General features: G+C 52.7%; 1 protein-coding gene across 1 annotated transcript in view; it reads right to left on the reverse strand.

Moving 5' to 3' along the window:
* Window positions 1-16,165, reverse strand: part of MROH1 (maestro heat like repeat family member 1) — a 28,224-nt gene that overhangs the window by 10,514 nt on the left and 1,545 nt on the right. Inside the window, exons 2-8 of the mRNA XM_030970835.1 lie at window positions 12,597-12,734; window positions 10,544-10,658; window positions 9,486-9,632; window positions 7,563-7,751; window positions 3,072-3,224; window positions 2,852-2,986; window positions 33-135 (exon numbers count right to left, since the gene is read on the reverse strand). Coding sequence (XP_030826695.1) covers window positions 33-135; window positions 2,852-2,986; window positions 3,072-3,224; window positions 7,563-7,751; window positions 9,486-9,632; window positions 10,544-10,658; window positions 12,597-12,734 — 980 coding nt within the window. The remainder of the gene's footprint in view (window positions 1-32; window positions 136-2,851; window positions 2,987-3,071; window positions 3,225-7,562; window positions 7,752-9,485; window positions 9,633-10,543; window positions 10,659-12,596; window positions 12,735-16,165) is intronic.

Raw genomic sequence — 16,165 nt, forward strand, 5'->3', positions numbered from 1 at the left:
ACAAAGGCCACCGCGGCGTCCCCGTCCCTCACCGACGAACATGGCCGCCGCCGCACGCAGCTCCCGCCAGGGGCTCTTGAAGTAGAAGAGGTTGGTGGAGATGAGGCGGCTCAGGAGCGCGGGGTGGCTGCGCATCTACGGGGACAGCGGGGACACGGGGGACGTTGGGGACATCGGGGGCAATGGAGGTGTTGGGGGCAATGGGGACATCGGGGGGATTGGGGACACTGGGGACATTGGGGGCACTGGGGACAGTGGGGGCAATGGGGACATTGGGGACAGTGAGGATGTTGGGGACATCAGGGGTGTTGGGGACACTGGGGACACTGGGGACACTAGGGACATTGGGGACACTGGGGACACTGGGGACAGTGAGGATGTCGGGGGCAATTGGGACATCAGGGATGTTGGGGACAGTGGGGACACTGAGGACATTGGGGACATCAGGGATGTTGGGGACACTGGGGACATTGGGGACATCAGGGATGTTGGGGACACTGGGGATGTTGGGGACATTGGGGGCAATGGGGACACTGAGGACATTGGGGGATTGGGGACAGTGGGGACATTGGGGACATTGGGGGATTGGGGACACTGAGGACATTGGGGACATTGGGGGCAATGGGGACACTGGGGACATTGGGGACATTAGGGCAGTGGGGATATTGGGGACAGTGGAGACATCAGGGATGTTGGGGACAGTGGGGACGTTGGGGACATTGGGGGCACGCCTGGGGACATCGGGGGGGGTTGGGGACACTGGGGACATCGAGGACATTGGGACATCGGGGACATTTGGGATGTTGATCACACTGGGGACACTGGGGACATGGAGGGGGATTGGGGACATTGGGGATATTTGGGACCATGGGTGATTTTTTGGAATATTGGGAATGTAGGGAATATTGAGGACATTGCGATCTTGGGGGATTGGGGACATTGGAGACACTTGGGGCCTCGGGGACATTCCCACATCCCCGCAATGTCCCCACATCCCCACGTCCTAGTCCCAATCCCAGTGTCCCAATCCCAATTTCAATATCCCAATATTCCAATATTCCAATAACCCCACATCCCAAAATCCCAATGTCCCAATATCCTAATATACCAATATCCCAATGTCCCAACGTCCCAATGTCCCAATAATCCAATATCCCAATGTCCCAACATCCCAATATCCCAATGTCCCAATATCCCAATGTCCCAAAATCCCAAAATCCCCATGTCCCAATCTCCCAATGTTCCAATATCGCAATGTCCTAATGTCCCAATCCCAATATCCCAATGTCCCAGTGTCCCAGTGTCCCAATGTCTCAGTGTCCCAATGTCCCAATGTCTCAGTGTCCCAATGTCCCAACATCCCAATATCCCAATATCCCAATATCCCAATGTCCCAATGTCCCAATGTCCCAGTGTCCAAATGTCCCAATATCCCAATGTCCCAGTGTCCCAATGTCCCAATGTCTCAGTGTCCCAATGTCCCAACATCCCAATATCCCAATAATCCAATATCCCAATGTCCCAAAATCCCAAAATCCCAAAATCCCAATATCCCAATATCCCAATTCCCAGTGACATCCCAGTGATGTCCCACCAGATTCTGAACTCCATATGCACCCCCACACATCCCAATATCCCAAAATCCCAATATCCCAAATCATCCCCCATGTCCCACCAGGATTGTGATGAACTCCCCTGTAGTGCTCCCCAACATCCCAAAATCCCAAAACCAAACAGCAACATCCCGTTGTCCCAACTTGACCCGTAGTGCACCCCCCAATCCTCCTCCCCATGTCCCATATCCCAAATTCCCCAATATCCCAATCCTAAATTCCCCAATATCCAATATCCCAACATCCCAAAATCCCAAATTCCCAGTGATGTCCCACCAGGAACTTGGCGGCGTCGTTGATGAACTCCCCGTAGTGCAGCCCCCACACATCCCAATATCCCAAATTCCCCAATATCCCAATCCCAAATTCCCCAATATCCAATATCCCAATATCCCAACATCCCAATATCCCAGTGATATCCCAGTGGTATCCCCATGATGTCCCACCAGGAACTTGGCGGCGTCATTGATGAACTCCCTGTAGTGCAGCCCCCACACATCCCAATATCCCAAAATCCCAAAATCCCAGAATCCCAGTGGTATCCCCACGATGTCCCACCAGGAACTTGGCGGCGTCGTTGATGAACTCCCCGTAGTGCAGCCCCCACACATCCCAACATCCCAAATTCCCAATGTCCCAATATCCCAAATTCCCCAATATCCAAATCCCAAATTCCCCAATATCCAATATCCCAATATCCCAAAAATCCCAAATTCCCAGCGACATCCCAGTGATGTCCCACCAGGAACTTGGCGGTTGATGAACTCCCCGTAGTGCAGCCCCACATCAAATAAATCATCGTGAACACCGTGTACCAGTTGGTTGTGACTCCCTATTCCCCACACATTAAAACAAATATCCCAAAATCCCCCCCTTCAATGGGTTACCATTCCCACAATCCAAAACCAAAATTATCAAATCCCGGTATCCCCCTGATGTCCCACCAGGAACTTGGCGTCGTCGTTGATGAACTCTCTGTAGTGCAGCCCCCACACATCCCAAAATCCCAAAATCCCAAAATCCCAAATTCCCAGCGACATCCCAGTGATGTCCCACCAGGAACTTGGCGGCGTCGTTGATGAACTCCCCGTAGTGCAGCCCCCACACATCCCAACATCCCAAATTCCCAATGTCCCAATATCCCAAATTCCCCAATATCCGAATCCTAAATTCCCCAATATCCAATATCCCAACATCCCAAAATCCCAAAATCCCGCGACATCCCCACGATGTCCCACCAGGAACTTGGCGGCGTCGTTGATGAACTCCCCGTAGTGCAGCCCCCGCTCTTCCCGCAGGTGATTCCCGAACATTTCCCGGAGCCCCTCGCAGCCCAGGCTGGGCCCGCACATCCTCAGCGCGAACTTGCACGCCTGGAAAACCGGGAATGCCGGGAATTTGGGATGGGGGAATCCCCCGAAGCCCCCGGGAACCCCCGGGAATCCCCGTGAATCCCACCTTGACCACGTCGGGCTGGGGGTCCTGCAGGTGCAGCAGGAGCGTCACGAGCCCGTTGAGGATCTGCTCCGAGAAAACCTCGGAGTCGGAGCGGCTGAAGCGGGACAGGTTCCCGAAGAGGAGGATGGAGGAGTGCCGGAGCTGCGCGTGCTCCTGGGGAAACGGGGAAAACGGGAATCATGGGGGGACGCGATCCCATAGATCCCATCCTGGCATCCCCAGATCCTGTCCTGGGATCCCAAAAATCCCACCCTTGATCCCAAAATTCCCCATCCTGGGATCCCAAAATTCCCGTCCTGGGATCCCAAAATTCCCATCCTCTGATCCCAAAATCCCCATCCTGGGATCCCAAAATTCCATCCTGGGATCCCAAAATTCCCATCCTGCTCTCCCCAACATTCCCAATCCCGGGATCCCCAAATCCCACTCTCTGATCCCAAAATCCCAACCTGGGATCCCAAAATCCCCATCCTGCTGTTCCCACCATTCCCAATCCTGGGATCCCAAAATTCCCATCCTGCCCTCCCCACCATTCCCAATCCTGGGATCCCCAAATCCCACCTCTGATCCCAAAATCCCAACCTGGGATCCCAAAATCCCATCCTGGGATCCCAAAATCCCCATCCTGCTGTCCCCAACATTCCCAATCCTGGGATCCCAAAATCCCAATCCTGGGATCCCAAAATCCCATCCTGGGATCCCCAAATCCCCACCCTCTGATCCCACCATTCCCAATCCTGGGATCCCCAAATCCCACTCTCTGATCCCAAAATCCCATCCTGGGATCCCAAAATCCCCATCCTGCTGTTCCCACCATTCCCAATCCTGGGATCCCCAAATCCCACTCTCTGATCCCAAAATCCCAACCTGGGATCCCAAAATCCCATCCTGGGATCCCAAAATCCCCATCCTGCTGTCCCCAACATTCCCAATCCTGGGATCCCAAAATCCCAATCCTGGGATCCCCAAATCCCATCCTGGGATCCCCAAATCCCACCCTCTGATCCCACCATTCCCAATCCTGGGATCCCCAAATCCCACTCTCTGATCCCAAAATCCCAACCTGGGATCCCAAAATCCCCATCCTGCTGTTCCCACCATTCCCAATCCTGGGATTCCCAAATCCCACTCTCTGATCCCAAAATCCCATCCTGGGATCCCAAAATCCCATTCTGGGATCCCAAAATCCCCATCCTGCTGTTCCCAACATTCCCAATCCTGGGATCCCAAAATCCCAATCCTGGGATCCCCAAATCCCAACCTGGGATCTCCAAATTCCACCCTCTGATCCCACCATTCCAAATCCTGGGATCCCCAAATCCCACTCTCTGATCCCAAAATCCCATCCTGGGATCCCAAAATCCCCATCCTGCTGTCCCCACCATTCCCAATCCTGGGATCCCAAAATCCCCATCCTGCTGTTCCCACCATTCCCAATCCTGGGATCCCCAAATCCCACTCTCTGATCCCAAAATCCCAACCTGGGATCCCAAAATCCCCATCCTGCTGTTCCCACCATTCCCATCCTGGGATCCCCAAATCCCACTCTCTGATCCCACCATTCCCAATCCTGGGATCCCAAAATCCCCAATCCTGCTGTTCCCAACATTCCCAATCCTGGGATCCCAAAATCCCCAATCCTGCTGTTCCCATCATTCCCAGTCCTGGGATCCCAAAAGCCCACTCTCTGATCCCAAAATCCCCATCCTGGGATCCCAAAATTCCCATCCTGCTGTTCCCACCATTCCCAATCCTGGGATCCCAAAATCCCCAATCCTGCTGTTCCCACCATTCCCAATCCTGGGATCCCCAAATCCCACTCTCTGATCCCAAAATCCCAACCTGGGATCCCAAAATCCCCATCCTGCTGTTCCCAACATTCCCAATCCTGGGATCCCAAAATCCCAATCCTGGGATCCCCAAATCCCATCCTGGGATCTCCAAATCCCACCCTCTGATCCCACCATTCCCAATCCTGGGATCCCCAAATCCCACTCTCTGATCCCAAAATCCCATCCTGGGATCCCAAAATTCCCATCCTGCTGTTCCCACCATTCCCAATCCTGGGATCCCCAAATCCCACTGTGATCCCAAAATCCCATCCTGGGATCCCAAAATCCCATCCCTGCTGTCCCCACCATTCCCAATCCTGGGATCCCAAAATCCCATCCTGCTGTTCCCACCATTCCCATCCTGGGATCCCCAAATCCCACTCTCTGATCCCGAAATCCCAACCTGGGATCTCCAAATTCCACCCTCTGATCCCACCATTCCCAATCCTGGGATCCCCAAATCCCACTCTCTGATCCCAAAATCCCAATCCTGGGATCCCAAAATCCCCAATCCTGCTGTTCCCACCATTCCCAATCCTGGGATCCCAAAATCCCCATCCTGCTGTCCCCACCATTCCCAATCCTGGGATCCCAAGAAAATCCCATCCTGGGCAATCCCACCATTCCCATCCTGGGATCCCCAAAATCCCACTCTCTGATCCCAAGAAATCCCAACCTGGGATCTCCCAATTCCACCCTTTAATCCCACCATTCCCAATCCTGGGATCCCAAATCCCACTGTGATCCCAAAATCCCAATCCTGGGATCCCAAAATCCCCAATCCTGCTGTTCCCACCATTCCCAATCCTGGGATCCCAAAATCCCCATCCTGCTGTCCCCACCATTCCCAATCCTGGGATCCCAAAATCCCATCCTGCTGTTCCCACCATTCCCATCCTGGGATCCCCAAATCCCACTCTCTGATCCCGAAATCCCAACCTGGGATCTCCAAATTCCACCCTCTGATCCCACCATTCCCAATCCTGGGATCCCCAAATCCCACTCTCTGATCCCAAAATCCCAATCCTGGGATCCCAAAATCCCCAATCCTGCTGTTCCCACCATTCCCAATCCTGGGATCCCAAAATCCCCATCCTGCTGTTCCCACCATTCCCAATCCTGGGATCCCAAAATCCCAATCCTGGGATCCCCAAATCCCATCCTGGGTCTCCAATCCCATCCTGTCCACCATTCCCAATCCTAGGGCCCCAATAATTCCTGATCCCAAAATCCCATCCTGGGATCCCAAAATCCCCAATCCTGCTGTCCCCACCATTCCCATCCCGTGATCCTGAGATCCCATCTTGTGATCCCACCATTCCCATTGTCCCAAGTACCAGGGGACAATTCCAGTGGGACAGTCCCGACGGGACGATCCCAATGGGAAAATCAAAATGGGCCAATCCCAATGGGACAATTCCAGTGGGAGAATTTCGATGGGACAATCCCAGTGGGACAATTCCAGTGGGAAAATCCCAGTGGGACAATCCCAGTGGGACAATTCCAATGGGATAATCCCAGTGGGACAACTTCAATGGGAAAATCCCAATGGAAAATTCCAATGGGACAATTCCAATGGGACAATCTCGATGGACCAATCCCGGTGGGACAATTCCAATGGGATGATCCCAATGGGCCAATTTCAATGGGATGATCCCATTGGGAAAATTCCAGTGGGACAATTCCAGTGGGACAATTTTAACGGGACAATTTCAATGGGATAATCCCATTGGGGAAAATTCCAGTGGGACAATTCCAATGGGACAACAATTCCTATGGGAAAATCCCAATGGAAAAATCCCAGCGAGACAATTCCAATGGGAAAAATCCCAATGGGCCAATCCCAGTGGGTAAATCCCAATGGGAAAATTCCCAGTGGGACAATCCCAACAGGACAATCCCAATGGGAAAATCCCAATGGGCCAATCCCAATGGGAAAAATCCGATGGGAAAATCCCAGTGGGACAACTTCAATGGGAAAATCCCAGTGGAAAATTCCAATGGGACAATTCCAATAGGATGATCCCAATGGGCCAATTTCAATGGGATGATCCCATTGGGACAATTCCAGTGGGACAATTCCAGTGGGACAATTTCAAGGGGACAACCTTGGTGGGACAATTCCAATGGGAAAATCCGAACGGGCCAATTCCAATGAGACAATCCCAGCGTGAAAATTCCTGTGGGAAAATCCCAATGGAAAAATCCCAGCGAGACAATTCCAATGGGAAAAATCCCAGTGGGCCAATCCCAGTGGGTAAATCCCATGGGAAAATCCCAGGGAAACCCAACACATCCCCAATGGGCCAATCCCAATGGGAAAAATCCAATGGGACAATCCCAGTGGGACAATTTCAATGGGGAAAATCCCAATGGAAAATTCCAATGGGACAATCCAATGGGACCATTCCAATAGGATGATCCTTCTGGTGTCCCAGCGGGACAATTCCAGCGGGACAATCCCAATGGGCCGATTCCAATGGGCCGATCCCAATGGGAATGGACCAATCCCAGTGGGACCCCCAGCCCAGCACAGGAGCACGGACGGGAATCCGGGCAAAATCCCAGCCCGAGGGAGAAATCCGGGATGGGAAATGCCCACGGGATGGACCCAGCCGCATTCCCAGCTCCGGGAATTCCGGGCGGGCTCCTCACTCACGCTGTCGAAGAAGGGCCGGATGCGGATGGCGACACGGAGCAGCATGGATTGCACGTCCCGCTCTTCCAGGTGATCCAGGATTTTGGAGAGGCTGGACATGGCCTCCAGCGCCAGCAGATTGTTGGGATCGTCCTTGTCGTCCATGCCGTTGACCATGGAGGCCAGCAGCTGCGAGCCGTGCCTCCGGATCTGCCGGGAAAACCGGGATGAAAACGGGACGGAGACACGGAAAAAAGCGGATCGCGGGACGGGAAAATTGGGATCGCGACGGGAAAATTGGGATAAGGAGCCCCGGGAGGGATTGCCCCAGAGAAAAGTGGGATTGAAGGGATCCAGGGGGAGTTTGGGATCTGTTCCCAGGGAAAAAACGGGTGGGGAAAGTGGGAACAGCTTTAAATTGGGATTTTTGGGAATATTCCCCTGGAATTTGGGGACAAGGATTTGGTGGAAGGGAATGGGGAGTTCCCAGGAGGGGCTGAGGGAGCTGTTGGGGCTGATCCCAGAGAAATTGGGATGGAAGGGATCCAGGGGAGTTTGGGATGCCCCAGGAAAGGATGGGGAAGAGGGCTAAGTTGGGTTTTTGGGATATGCCGTTGGGGCAAACAGGGATTTGGTGGGAATGGGAATGGGGAGTTCCAAGAAGCTGGAGCTGGGAGTAGAGAAAGTGGGATTGAGGGATCCAGGGGGTTTGGGTGTCCCAGGGAAAAAACGGGTGGGGAAAGTGGGAACAGCTTTAAATTGGGATTTTTGGGAATATTCCCCTGGAATTTGGGGCAAACAGGGATTTGGTGGGAATGGGAATGGGGGAGTTCCCAGGAGGGGCTGAGGGAGCTGTTGGGGCTCATCCCGGAGAAAAGTGGGATTGAGGGGATCCAGGGGGAGTTTGGGATCTGCTCCGAGGGAAAAAGGGATGGGGAAAGAGGGGTCAAGTTGGGATTTTTGGGAATACTGCCCTGGAATTTGGGGCAAACAGGGATTTGGTGGGAATGGGAATGGGGGAGTTCCCAGGAGAAGCTGAAGGAGCTGAAGGAGCTGGAGAAAAGTGGGATTGAAGGGATCCAGGGGCAGTTTGGGATCTGCTCCGAGGGAAAAAATGGGTGGGGAAAGTGGGAACAGCTTTAAATTGGGATTTTGGGGAATATTCCCCTGGAATTTGGGGCAAACGGGGATTTGGTGGGAATGGGAATGGGGGAATTCCCAGAGGGAGCTGAGGGAGCTGTTGGGGCTCATCCCGGAGAAAATTGGGATTGAGGGGATCCAGGGGCAGTTTGGGATCTGCTCCGAGGGAAAAAAGGATGGGGAAAGAGGGAATGGGCTCAAATTGGGATTTTTGGGAATATTCCCCAGGAATTTGGGGCAAACAGGGATTTGGTGGGTTCATGGTTGGGAATGGGAATGGGGGAATTCCCAGAGGGAGCTGAAGGAGCTGTTGGGGCTCATCCCGGAGAAAAGTGGGATTGAAGGGATCCAGGGGGATCCAGGGCAGGATCTGCTCCCAGGGAACGGGACAGGACCTGGGGAACGGCCTCAGGTTGGGATTTTTGGGAATATTCCCCAGGAATTTGGTGCAAGCAGAGATTTGAGGCTTTGGGAAGCAGGACAGCAATTGAGGCCGAGGACTCCCAGGAGAAGCTGGGAAAAGGGGTCGATCCCAGCTGGAATTCCTGCAGCTCCTGGAAATGTTCCTGGGGATCCCTGGAAAGCGGGGCTGGCGAACGGCTCCGGCACTTCCCAGGATTCCCGGGAATGGCTCCATAAAAATCGGCATTTTTAGGATTCAGAGCCTCCCGGTGCATCCCAATCCCTGGAGCTTCCTCCCCGTCCCACAAAACCTGACCCTGCTATTTCGGAGGGAATTCTTTCCCCTTTGGAAGCTGGAATCCATCCCCAGTGTCCCTACAAATCCCAAATCCCAAATCCCACCTGTTCCGGGGATCCCGAGGCCACGTTGCCGAGCCCGCGGAGCGCCAGGACCCGCACCAGGAGGCAGGAATCCTTCTCCAGAGCCTTCAGCGCGTCCAGGATCGGCTCCAGCAGCACCAGGTCGTTCACCACGTTGTGGTTGAGGAGCTGGAGAAGGGGAAAAACCTCGGGATACACCGGGAAAAACCCCCCCGGATCGATGAGGAGGGAGATGGAATTCCCGGGAGGAGCCACGCTCTGGGAAAATCGAGGGAAAATTCAGCTGAGGTGGGATTAGGGGGGCCTGAAATGGTTTTGATGCAGGATTGGGAAAATTTGGGAATTTTTGGGAAGATTGCGCTCTGGAGAGCCACTTTGGGCCTGGAATTTCCTCTCATCCTATGGATCTGCCGGAATTTTCTTCTCCTTGCCTACAACTCCGGCTGGAATTTGAAACCCTCCAAGATCCGAGCACACTCTGGGGATTCTGGGATGGGGTCCAGAAGGAGCTGGGAATTTGGGATGGGGTTTGGATGGATGGATGGATGCATGATGGATGGATGGACGGATGGATCCATAGACAGATGGATCCATGGGATGGATGATGGATCCATGGATGGATCCATAGGATGGAGGGATGGATGGATCCATGGATGCATGGAAGGATGGATGGATCCATGGACAGATGGATCCATGGATAGATAGATGACGGATCCATGGATAGATGGATGATGGATGGATGGATCCATGGGATGGATGACGGATCCATGGATGGATGGATGGATGGATGGATGGATGGATCCATAGACAGATGGATCCATGGGATGGATGATGGATCCATGGATGGATCCATAGGATGGAGTGATGGATGGATCCATGGACAGATGGATCCATGGATAGATGGATGATGGATGGATGGATCCATGGGATGGATGGACAGATCCATGGATGCATCCATGGATGGATTCATAGATGGATTAATGGATGGATGGATCCATGGATGGATGGATGGATGGACGGACGGATCCGTGGATCCATGGAGGGCAGAGCAGCCGGACGTTCCCGTATTTCCCGCTCACCTCGGCCAGGAAGGCGCTGCTGGTCACCCTCTGGCATTCCAAGGCGCTTCCCAGCACCGGGATGAGGCTCCGGACGATCGGCGGCAGCCGGGGCCCGCAGAGCCGAGCCATCGCCCTGGGGGGAACAGCAATCCCAGGAATCCCGGGAATCCCGGGAATCCCGGGAATCCCTGTGCCCAGGCAGGACCACACCCAGCACGGAAAACCAGGATTGACCCACAGAGAAAGATCTGGAACATCCCGGACACCCCATCCGGGTTTTCTTTAGGATGAGTTCCCCAAAAACTGGATAATCCCAATCCCCAGTTATTCCTGGATGTTTTGGGATTTTTTTTTCCGAATGATGGGATGGGATGCACCGGGATAATCCAGGAATCCCAGGAGATGCAGCAGGAAAAGGGAGGAGTTGGAAAATGGAAATGGGAAGGGAACGGGGAAGGGAATGAAGCCGGCCACGGGAATGACGGGAAACGCGGGAAGGGTGGGAAATTGTGGGATAAGAGACACCGGGAATTCCACAGCGGGATTGGGGACATTGGGAATTCCACACTGGGATTGGAGATTCTGGGAATTCCACAGTGGGACTGGGGACATCGGGAATTCCACACTGGGATCAGTGACACTGGGAATCTCATTTCGGAATGGGTGACACCGGGAATTCCATACTGGGATCAATGACACTGGGAATCTCATTTTGGGATCAGAGGCACTGGGAATTCCACTCTGGGATCAGAGGCACTGGGAATTCCATACTGGGACCAATGACACTGGGAATCTCATTTTGGGATCAGAGACACTGGGAATTCCATACTGGGATCAATGACATTTTATAACTGGAATTATATGGGCATCTGGGATCTCATTTGTGAGGTGCTGGGTACAATGACACTGGAATTCCAACTGGGACCAATGACACTGGGAATCTCTTTTGGGATCAGAGGCCTGGGAATTCCACATGACACTGGGAATTCATTTGACACTTATGGGATCAATGACACTGGGAATTCCATACCTGGGATCAAGGACTGTTTTTGGGATCAGAGGCACTATTCATACCGGCCAATGACACTGGGAATCTCATTTTGGGATCAGAGACACTGGGAATTCCATACTGGGATCAATGACACTGGGAATCTCATTTCGGAATGGGTGACACTGGGAATTCCATACTGGGATCAATGACACTGGGAATCTCATTTTGGGATCAGAGACACTGGGAATTCCATACTGGGATCAATGACACTGGGAATCTCATTTTGGGATCAGAGGCGCTGGGAATTCCAAACTGGGATCAATGACACTGGGAATCTCATTTCGGAATGGGTGACACTGGGAATTCCACACTGGGATCAATGACACTGGGAATCTCATTTTGGGATCAGAGACACTGGGAATTCCATACTGGGACCAATGACACTGGGAATCTCATTTTGGGATCAGAGGCTGGGATCAATGACACTGGGAATCTCATTTGATGACTGGGTGGATCAATGACACTGGGAATCTCATTTTGGGATGCTGGGAATTCCATACGCGGTATGGGTCATGACCTGGGATCCTGATCAATTGTCTTGATAGGCTGTGGCATCCTGGATCCATTTCGTGGCACGGGAATCATATTGGTCAGAGGCACTGGGAACCTCATTTTGGGATCAGAGGCACTGGGAATTCCATACTGGGATCAATGACACTGGGAATTCCATACTGGGATCAATGACACTGGGAATCTCATTTTGGGATCAGAGGCACTGGGAATTCCATACTGGGACCAATGACACTGGGAACCTCATTTCGGAATGGGTGACACCGGGAATTCCATACTGGGATCAGAGGCACTGGGAACCTCATTTTGGGATCAGAGGCACTGGGAATTCCATACTGGGATCAGAGGCACTGGGAATTCCATACTGGGATGGAACACACCAGGAATTCCACAGCAGGAACAACTTCCAGCTCCAGCTGCCTCCACCCCTCCACATTCCCGGGTGCAAAATGATCCCACCTTACCCAAAAAGCCCGGAATTTCCTGCGAATCTCGCCCAGAATTCCCCACCTGGCCAGGAGGGCGATTCCGTCGTGGTGCCGCTCGGGAATTTCCATCAATTCCCAGCCCCCGGCGCTTCCCACGTCCTGGACGACGTCGTCGTTCCCGGCCCGCGCCAGCATCGCCTTCAGCGTCTGCACCGCGCAGCTGGAAAACCAGGATTGGGATCGGGAGCTGGATTTGGGATTGGGTTCGGGATTGGATTGGTGATTGGATTTGGGATTGGTTTGGGGTTGGATTTGGCATTGGATTTGCGATTGGTTTGGGGTTGGATTTGGGATTGGTTTGGGGTTGGATGTGGGGTTGGATTTGGATTTGGGATTGGGTTTGGGATTGGTTTGGGATTGGTTTGGGTTTGGGATTGGATTTGGGATTGGGTTTGGGGTTGGATTTGGGATTGGATCTGGGGTTGGATTTGCGATTGGATCTGGGATTGGTTTGGGGTTGGATTTGGGATTGGGTTTGGGTTTGGGGTTGGGTTTGGGATTGGGTTTGGGGTTGGGTTTGGGGTTGGATTTGGGATTGGGTTTGGGATTGGATCTAGGGTTGGATTTGGGATTGGGTTTGGGGTTGGGTTTGGGGCTGGGTTTGGGGTCTGGGTTTGGGGTTGGGTTTGGGATTGGTTTGGGATTGGGTTTGGGATTGGGTTTGGGGTTGGGTTTGGGGTTGGTTTGGGATTGGGGATTGGTTGGGGTTGGGTTTGGGGTTGGGTTTGGGGTTGGATTTGCGATTGGGTCTGGGATTGGATTTGGGATTGGGTTTGGGATTGGTTTGGGGTTGGATTTGGGATTGGTTTGGGGTTGGATTTGGGATTGGGTTTGGGGTTGGGTTTGGGGTTGGGATTAGGTTTGGGGTTGGTTTGGGTTTGGATTTGGGATGGTTTGGGATTGGTTTGGGGCTGATTTGGGATTGGGTTTGGGATTGGGTTTGGGTTGGGTTTGGGATTGGGATTGTGGGATTGGTTTGGGATTGGTTTGGGATTGGGTTTGGGGTTGGGGTTTTTGGGATTGGGTTTGGATCTGGGGCTGGATTTGATTTGGGATTGGGTTTGGGATTGGTTTGGGATTGGTTTGGGATTGGGTTTGGGATTGGGTTTGGGGTTGGTTTGGGGTGCGATTGGATCTGGGATTGGATCTGGGGCTGGATTTGCGATTGGATTTGGGATTGGATTTGGGATTGGGTTTGGGGTTGGATCTGGGATTGGTTTGGGATTGGATTTGGGATTGGATTTGGGATTGGGTTTGGGATTGGATCTGGGGATGGATTTGGGATTGGGTTTGGGATTGGTTTGGGGTTGGATTTGGGATTGGATTTGGGATTGGGTTTGGGATTGGGTTTGGAGTGGATTTGGAATTGGATTCTGACTGAGTTTAGGATTGGATCTGGGACTGCGTTTGAGATTGGATTCAGGATTGGGTTTGGAATTGGATTCAGAACTGCATTTAGGATTGGGTTCGGGATTGGGGCTGGAATTGGATTCAGGATTGGATTCAGGATTGGGTTTGGAATTGGATTTGGGATTGGATTTGGGATTGGGATCTGGGATTGGATTCTGACAGAGTTTAGGATTGGATCTGGGATTGGGTTTGGGACTGGATTCAGGATTGGATTTGGGACTGGGTTTGGGATTGGATTTGTGTTTGGCTCTGGCTCTGTCTAGGACATCCCAAGGGAATTCCACGCCCGGGGACGCCGAATGCCGGAGTTGGAGCCATCCCAGCGCACCGGGAACGGGATCCAAGACAAAAAAAAAAAAAAAAGGGAAGCGAAAAACTCCGGAGCTACTTGAGGGAAATTTTTTTTCATGGAACGAAGGATTTATAGGGCTGGGACTGTTTTGCCGTGGAGCAACATCTGGAACAGATCCGTTATCCCGTCAAAACACCGGGAAGGGGAGCCAGGGATAAATCCCGGCTGTCGGAACGGGGATCCCACACACGAAGGGAATCCGGGATTTGGGATCGCCCCTCGGAGCTGCCGTCCCAGATTTCCCCATCGGGATTTGTCCCGTTCCCCTGGAATTTGTGTGGGGTGGGAGAACCCCAAGGATTCCAGGGCAGCCCCTGGAACGCTGGAAATACGGGAAGAACGATGGAAAACGGATCCCAAACACGGGAATTGCCCTGGAAAACATTTCCTGGGATCTGGAGCATCCTTGGATTCACAGCTGGAAGGGATGGGACCGTGCCAGAGGTTTTCCAACCTTGGCCATTCCGTGATTCCAAAGGATCCAGGATCCCATGGGGAAAACCCAAGGAAGAGGCCCACAGGTGGATTCCCGATGGAAAATCCAGGAATTTTCCCAAAAAATCCCCCCAGAGGAGCTGCAAAGATCCCAGTGGAGCTTCCCCAGTTTTGGATGGCCAAGGGAAAAGTGGGACAAGGAATGGGAAGGGAAAAATCTGGGAAAAAAAAAAACCCTGGAGTGCTGGAGAGGCCTCAGAGCCTCTGTGATTAATTAAGGACTAATTAAGGAAAGCTGGGGATCTGCCGGGCTTGGGAAATCCTGGAATGCGGGAATGGGGTGGGAATGGAGGGGATTTAAGGATAATCCCATTCCCATGGGATGTCCATGGAGTTCTGGGCTGGTTTGGGATGGAGGGAATTTTGGGATCAGCCCATTCCAAGTTTTTTCATGGGACAATTCCAGGGATGGGGCAGCCCTGGTTTCCCTGGAATTCACTTTCTAATTCCTGCTTTTTTTGGGAATCTGCTCCAACATCCCATCCCATCCCATCCCATCCCATCCCATTATTCCATTATCCCAACCCCATAAATCCATAAATCCCACAAATCCCATCACATCCCATCCAATTATCCCATTATCCCAATTATCCTATCCCGTAAATCCCATAAATCTCATCCCATAATTCTGATAACTCCCAACCATCCCATCCCATAAATCCCGTAAATCCCATCCCATGGATGTCATTATCCCATAAATCCCCTCAATCCCACAAACTCCATCACCCCACCCTGTTTTCCCCCCAAACCGCCTTTTCCCATGGAATTTCCTACAAAATTCCCATCTTTTCCCACAAAATTCTCTGTTTTCCCCATAGAAGTCCCACTTTTTCCCCATGGAATTCCCACTCTTCCCCATAGAATCTCTGCTTTTCCTCAGGGAATTCCCATTTTTCCCCATTTTTTCCCCATTTTGCACCTGCAGGGCTGCAGGCCGGCCTTGTCCCGGCCCTGCAGGGCCCAGAGCAGCCGCACCCCCAGGGAATCCCCACTTTTCCCCAGAGAATTCCCATTTTTTTCCCACAGAATTCCCATTGTTTCCCCACAGAATTCCCATTTTTTCCCCATTTTTCCCCATTTTTCCCCATTTTCCCCATTTCGCACCTGCAGGGCTGCAGGCCGGCCCTGTCCCGGCCCTGCAGGGCCCGGGGCAGCTGCACCCTCAGGGAATCCCCACTTTTCCCCACAGAATTCCCATTTTTCCCCATTTTTCCCCATTTTTCCCCATTTTTCCCCATTTTTCCCCATTTTTCCCCTATTTCCCACGGGCCCTGTCCCAGCCCTGCAGGGCCCGGGCAGCCGCACCCTCAGGGAATCCCCACTTTTCCCCACCG

The sequence above is a fragment of the Camarhynchus parvulus genome, unplaced genomic scaffold (assembly GCF_901933205.1).
Source record: "Camarhynchus parvulus unplaced genomic scaffold, STF_HiC, whole genome shotgun sequence".
Classification (NCBI taxonomy): Eukaryota; Metazoa; Chordata; class Aves; order Passeriformes; family Thraupidae; genus Camarhynchus; species Camarhynchus parvulus.